This window comes from Myotis brandtii, unplaced genomic scaffold, assembly GCF_000412655.1.
Source record: "Myotis brandtii unplaced genomic scaffold, ASM41265v1 scaffold247, whole genome shotgun sequence".
Taxonomy (NCBI): domain Eukaryota; kingdom Metazoa; phylum Chordata; class Mammalia; order Chiroptera; family Vespertilionidae; genus Myotis; species Myotis brandtii.
In genome coordinates, this window is record NW_005359352.1 from 3,210,180 (window position 1) to 3,217,257 (window position 7,078).

The following is a 7,078-nucleotide window of genomic DNA, read 5'->3' on the forward strand; positions in this document are numbered from 1 at the left end:
GAGGAAAGGATCCCTCAGAGTGAATTCTGGAGAAGATGTCAGATGCGTGAGGATCAGGCAGAGTGTGTGCTGGGGGCTGAGAAGCCCTTTCCTAACCCGGAATTTGCTGAGCGACTTTGAGGAAACCAAATTTTGTACCTCAATCTGAGTGAATAAAAAGCTTGTAATTGCTTTTAAAAAGAAGGAGCGGTAGTCACTGTGGCAGCTCAGTTTCATTTGTTCATGAAAGAACGGCACATAGAATGACCTCATTACACACAACAGAGAGGAAGAGCTATGGCGACGTGAGGCGTGTGGCCTGTCTTGTCTCACTAATAGGTGGGTGCAGGCTCCCAGCAGACGGGAGGGCACCTGTGTGAGTGGGATGTCTCCTTGTTCCAAACATTGGTTCCTAGTCTGTAAACTGGTCACTGGTCCTGGAGTGACAGGAAGGCTTTACCGAGCACTGCCCTTTTCTGTGGGTGAGTGTCGAGTGTGGTTGCAGCGGGGCCGGTGGTGCCATAAAGCATCAGACCACACAGTTACTGCAGTTTCTAAATAGTTTTTCCTACATGCTACTTGCAAGGGGAGTGCAGTAGTGTATATTCTGTATTAAAGACAAAGTATGTTTTATCTTTTATTATTAATTTACTAGAGGTCCAGTGCACAAAAATTTGTGCACTCGGGAGGGTCCCTCAGCCTGGCCTGTGCCCTCTCGCAGTCTGGGACCCCTCGGGGGATGACCACCTGCTGGCTTAGGCCCGCTCCCTGGGGGATTGGGCCTAAGCTGGCAGTCAGACATCCCTATGGCAGCCTGGGAGCCCTCGGGGGATGTCCACTTGCCAGCGGGGAGCAGGCCTAGCTGCAGTCGGACATCCTTAGCGCTGCTGAGAAGGCGGGAGAGGCTCCCGCCACCACCGCTGTACTGGCAGCTGTCAGCCTGGCTTGTGGCTGGGCAGAGCTCCCCCCGTGGGACCACACTGATCACCAGGGGGCAGCTCCTGCATTGAGCGTCTGCCCCCTGGTGGTCAGTGTGTGTCATAGTGACCAGTGATTCCCAGTCGCTCTGCTGTTAGGGTCAATTTGCATATTACCCTTTTATTATATAGGATGAACGTGAACACTCTAGAAACAATAAGCAAGCATCTGCCCGTGATCACTTTCCATCTCTTTCTTTTCCTTCCTTTCTTCCTGACTTTAACTCATCACATCACGAGTACAAATGAGGAGAGAAGTGACATCGGCGAGTCCCATGGCATCAGAGGGCCCCCGTCAGCGATTTCCGACCCGTGTGCCACAGAATTTGTAAAACATACACTAATACCTGACTCTTTACTCAGGAGCACTGGCCTCTTTTCCTTAGATTGTGAGAAAAAAAAAAAAAGACAACAGCCAGTACAACAATAGCCATTCCCAATTTGCTGAGCGACTTTGAGAAAAGTAGGAATGGATTGAATGAATCAAAATAATACTTTTTTTTCAGATCGGCCAGAAATATGTATATTGGGGTGCGCAGCACTTTGCTAAGTAGTTTATGTGCCGTGAGATGAAAATAGGTGAACATCGCTGCTCTAGGTCTTCCTGAAGATGGAATGCAGTAAAAAGAGTTTTGAATACTTAGGACATTATTTTTCATTCAGTGTTTCATCAATCTTTTGCTTGAAAATGTTTTTTCTCTGTTTTAATAATACCATCATTGGAGAATGAGCACAGATAACACAGCCAGCACTGTTTGTAACCTTTTGCGTAACTTAACTCATGACTGAAGTTTGTTCTTGGTGGCTGCCTGGTTTTGAGCTGCTGGGATTGGGCATCAAACCCGTCAATCAGGGTGCTGACTGGGGTGTAGCTTATGCCCAAACCTATACAAGCATCCAAAGACAGGCATTCTCAAGGAGAATAAGTAGATCACTCTATTTCCATGAAGACCATGGTCAAGTCCCGGGTGCTGCAAAGCTCCTGTTTTCCTGTGTGGACCCCATGGGAGGTGTGAGGGCCCAGGTGTGGCTGAATGCAGTTGTCTTTTCTGTCTTTGGGTAAAGAAGTTCTTACCTTTCAGTTAGCAATTTGGAAAATTCAATAACATAAGAAGCAGTGAGGTGATCTACAGTGGCTTGGTGTGGGAATTTTGCTTGCATTTTTTAAAAACATTTTTTAAATTGACTTCAGAGAGGAAGGGAGAGGGAGGGAGAGAGAGAAACATCAGTTATGAGAATCATTGATTGGCTGCCTCCTGCACGCCTGCTATTGGGGATGGAGCCCGCAACCCAGGCATGTGCCCTTGGCTGGAATCGAACCTGGGACCCTTCAGTCCACAGGCCAGTGCTCTATCCACTGAACAACACCAGCTAGGGCTGCTTGCATTTTTTAGTGATGAAATAAATAGACCTACATTCTAGTTCAGTGTTCCAGGTTAGAAATATCAAATAAGAAGGACATTGAGTTCATGGCTAGAAGCTTAAACTCTGGTTGCAGAAGCAGTAGGGAGCCACTGATGGGCCAGAACATGAAATTACAGGGTCTCCTCACCCATCTTGCTGTCCACCTGGTGGTCTTGCAGCAACCGTGACTTCAGTCAAGGACAACCCTTCACTGCAGAGCTGGGGTCTGCACGGGGCACCGGGCATCCACAGCTGCCTGCCACGAAGGGTTCACATTCTAACAGGAGGATCAAATAGTCTGTCAGAATGGATGGATGGATGGATGGATGGATGGATGGAGAGATAATAAATTGTTGACAAGGAAATAGATGACAGAGATGAGGGAGGCCAATCTGTCTGAACCATAAATGGAAACCCAAATCCAAATTATTTAAAAAGAAGCAACATGCAAATTATAAATGGCATATTTTTTCACTGAGAGGTTTACTTTAATCCCTAGAGAGCCTTTACCTGGCAGCTTAAAGCTTTGAGGTCTAAAGAGAATGAAAAGCAGAACATATTACAAATGGGCCTCAGGACCGGGCCTCCTCTGGTCAGAGGCTGTTGTGAGGGATCGCCTGCTTCCCTGGGCTTTCAGAAGTCCCTTGTCAAACTCAGGGAAAGAGTAAAAGAGTAGCAAATAAGCAGTCAGTCAGCCCAGAGCAGGCCAGGCTGGTGCCCGGGCCGCGGTTCCCTGAGTGACCCCTGGAGCGACTCTACGACACGCCTGGAGGTGAGCAGCAGGTCTCAGGCTGGGACAAGTCAGGATGACGTGATCAGGATTTGAGGACTGTGTTTGCTAAGCTGCTTGGCAAGTCAGAATTGCAGCATCCAGAGTTCTGAACGAGGCGTGTACCCAGAGTGCCAGGGACGTGTTCTCACAGGGTTTTCCTTGCAGGTGGTGAGGTGCCAAAGAGAGAATGTCCTTGTGGGCATCTATTGGGATGGGCAGAGACCCACTCAGCAAGGACCACAGAAGGTGAGGCTGGAAGTGATGTCGGAAACCATGTGGCTCCCCCACCAAAGCCCCCAAGTCTTGAGGAGGAAGAACAAAGCTGGAGGTATCACACTCCCTGATATCCAAGTATGCTGACAAACTCTCAGAATCCAAACAGTAAAATACAGGTCCAAAAAGCAGACAGGTGGACCAGTGGACAGAACAGAGAGCCCAGAAATGAACCCATACCCATGTGGTCAATTAATCTGAGACAGAAACAGCAGGAGCACTCAATGGGGGAAAGACAGGCCCCTCAATAAATGGTGTTGGGGAAACTGGAGCAGGTGCATGTAAACAAAATGAAGCTAATCACTTTCTCACACTGTGTACAAAAATGAACTCAGAATGGATTGAGGGGCTGAGGTGTGGTGACACAGAGCAGCTGCCTGGGTCAAAACCTAATGCGTCAGAGAAAGAAGAGTTTGAACCTAAATCTGCCTGGTCCCAAAGGCCACTCTGTCTCTCTCTGCCCAGGCTGGTTTTCAAGAAATGAATGCCACCCAGCACGTGTAAGGATTTACTAACCTACCAAGTGCACAGACCGGTTCAATGGGTCGGAACCTCAGCAGATTCACATACAACTGCTCAGTGCCCCAGTGACTCCCCTGATGGGTGACCTGGGCCAGGTTGGGCTGCCTCGGGGTGCCAATGCTGCCCCAACATCCACACCGAGAAACCTCAGAGCAGCAAATGCTCACATTACAGGAAAGGCTCTCATGTTTAGGTTTCTGTAGATAATCCTATATAATAAAGAGGTAATATGCAAATTAACCCTCACACCCTCACAAAGATGGCTGCCTATGACCAGGCGGCAGGGGGGTTAGTGAGGGATGACCAAACGATTGAACAGAAGTCTGCATGGGGCAACCAGGCCAGCAGGGGGGCAGTTGGGGGCAACCAGGCCAGCCGGGGGGGGGGCAGTTAGGGGCAATCAGGCCGGCATGCAGAGGCAGTGAGGGGCGGTCAGGCTGGCAGGGGGTGGGGCAATTAGGGGCGACTAGGCAGGCAGGCAGGTGAGTGATTAGGAGCCAGTGGTCCAGGATTGTGAGGGGGTTGTCCTACTGCCGGTTTAGGCCTGATCCTGATTGGGCCTAAACCGGCAGTCGGACATCCCTTGAGGGGTCCTGGATTGGAGAGGGTGCAGGCTGGGCTGAGGGGGCCCACCCCCCCCCGCCCTGCACGGATTTTGTGCACCAGGCCTCTAGTTTTATATAAGGCGACATGTGTTTAAAAAATGAGAATAAAGAGAAAAATCAGAGAGGGAACAAACAAGATTTGTCAGAGGAGCACAGAGCAGTACTGAGTAGGCTCTGGGCTGGGTGAGGCCAGTGTGACTCCAAGGTGCCAGGCCCCAGGTGAGCACAGCCTCCAGGTGAGCCTCAGCCCCCAGGTGAGCATGGACCCCAGGGCCGGAGAACCTCAGACCTTCCAGATCACCTCAGGGATGTCTGGCAGAATATGATCTTTTCCGTGGCTCAACACTCACTTTAGGTGAATGGGAAGTGGCCACAGTTAAAAAGGACAGGACTTCTTTGGAAAGTCTGACACATTTTTGGTTTGTGATTTTTTTTCAGCAATAGTTAATAAAAGGCCAAGATGTACATGTTCCAAACACCTCCTTGCTGCCCACACCTAATCTCAGGGCTACACACCTGTTACTGTGTTATGGGAGAGAAGACACATTGAGCCAATGTCAACACTTCCGTCGGGCAGGCAGGGGCAGGGCAGCATAACTCACCCTGTGTGCTGGCTCGGGCTGGGAGGAGGGAGGCCTGGGAGGTCACAGGGAGTCCAGCTCCACTCGGGATGCACCTCACGCCAGCCCTGTTCCCGGGACCTTCTCACCTGGTCGGCCGTCTGCGGTGTCTGGGGCCCTGCCACACAGCCCACTCCAAGCAAGAATGTTTCCTAACAAAAATGCACCTGCAACAGAGATGAGACTCCAGCCTCCGAGAAGGGTGTGTGTGCACAGAGTGCACTGCAGCGCCCACACCCCAGGAGGAGGCTCCAGAGCCCAGGGTCTTGGGCCGTGTTCCGGTGCCGCCCGGCTGCACCGGGTTTGTCTAAAACCCAGTGCTTCACAGGAGGTGGAAAGTCTATTCCTGCTCCAGCACCTCCTCCTGTCTGATCAGGCAGCCCTGCAGTGGTTCTCAAACTTCTGGCCCTTTAAATACAGTTCCTCATGTTGTGACCCAACCATAAAATTATTTTCTTTGCTACTTCATAACTGTCATGTTGCTACTGTTATGCATTGTAATGTAAATATCTGATATGCAGGATGGTCTCAGGCAACCCCTGTGAAAGGGTCGTTGGACCGCCAAAGGGGTCGCGACCCACAGGTTGAGAACCGCTGCCTTAGAGCATCTGAGCATGAAACCTCTCAGAAGCACAGCTACTAATGAGCACAAGAGGTACTGTCACCTTTGTGACTGGGCCCTGCTGGCTGGTTTGGAAAACCCCTCACTTGTGAGGCAGGTATGCCGCCTGCACCAAACCCTGGGCAGAGGCTTCCTGATGGGACCACGGTGGCGCTGAATCCGTCCCTCTCCAGGTGAGGTTCAGGATCTGCAGGGACACGAGGGAGCACACGTGTCATTTATGCTCAAGGCCAGAGCGTCTCCTGCACTGAGTGCTCTGTCACATGCCAGGGAGTGAAGGCCAAAGCACCGGCTTGGGTTCAGGGCCTGGGACGATGCCACTGGGAGAGGACTCTGTGGGGCTTTCATTCTAGAGATAGAGAGACCTGGGAGCTGGGAGAGAGTCAGTTCCCCAGGAGCACAGAGCTATGCCAGCACCGAGCTCCTGCAGGGTGACTTGTCACCGTCGGAGTGCCTTGTCTTCTCTCTGGGGCTGAGAAACAGGATCGGCATCTGCTTCGGAAACAGCTGAAGTGATGGTCTGTCGGTGTGAGCCTCTGTTTCAGAAAACCTCTGTATTAAAGAGAGTGACTCGCAATCGATCTGTTTTCCTTCCGCTTAGGTCTGTGCAATAGAAGTGCACAGGTCAAAGAGCATCGACAGAACGATGGGAGGGCGTCAGGGCCACGCCCACACCCTCAGTTCACAGGGGACGAAGCTGAGGCGCAGAGAGTCAGTGGCTTTCTCAGCCGCCCCACGGCTGCAGCAGCTGCCACCAGCCTCCAAGGCCACACCCAGAGCAGGTGCACATCACAGGCCTCTCGGCTGGTTTCCACGACTGGGACCAGCTAAGAAGGTAGCAGTGACCGTTCTTTCAGTCACTTCATGAGAACTTTATGATTCAGCACAAAAGAAGTGATCTGCAGGGCTCAGGGCAACAAAACACTGTAACTAATCGTTTAAAAACGCCACAGAATGGATTATACCAAAAATAAAAATTAAAAAATGCAGGGACTGTTTTCAGAAGCGAGTTCCTGGTTAATGTGTAGCTCCTGGATCCCAAGGTCACACCACAGTTTGGGTTGTGAATGGTCTTAGCTTTCATTCTCAGGACACACTTCCTACACCCATTGTTCCTCCATCCCTTTGTCAAACCAAACACATGCCTGGGCTCTCACGCAAGGTGCACCCTCTGCCTGGGCCCTCGGCCCACCTCCTGCCTCAAGTCCCTCCATATATCAGTGACCCCCCTTGTCAGTGTCTGTAGCCTTTTTCTAGGCGGACGTAGCTTCCCAGGAACGTGTGTCCCCAGGAATATCGTGGAA

At 51.1% G+C, this 7,078-nt stretch overlaps 1 protein-coding gene across 4 annotated transcripts in view; it reads left to right on the forward strand.

Moving 5' to 3' along the window:
• Positions 1 to 6,764, forward strand: part of LOC102253994 — a 44,472-nt gene extending 37,708 nt beyond the window's left edge. For 2 of the 4 annotated variants that reach the window (XR_313657.2, XR_001362339.1), the window contains one exon: positions 3,298 to 3,676. Coding sequence is in view for 1 of the 4 variants with exons in the window: in XM_014540584.1 (XP_014396070.1) it covers positions 3,298 to 3,460; positions 6,376 to 6,388 (176 nt within the window). In the remaining 3 variants the exon portion in view is untranslated. Of the gene's footprint in view, positions 1 to 1,462; positions 2,016 to 3,297; positions 3,677 to 6,375 lie in introns of those variants that run through there. The other 2 variants (XR_001362338.1, XM_014540584.1) reach the window with 2 other exon arrangements.
• Positions 6,765 to 7,078: the final 314 nt, after the last annotated feature.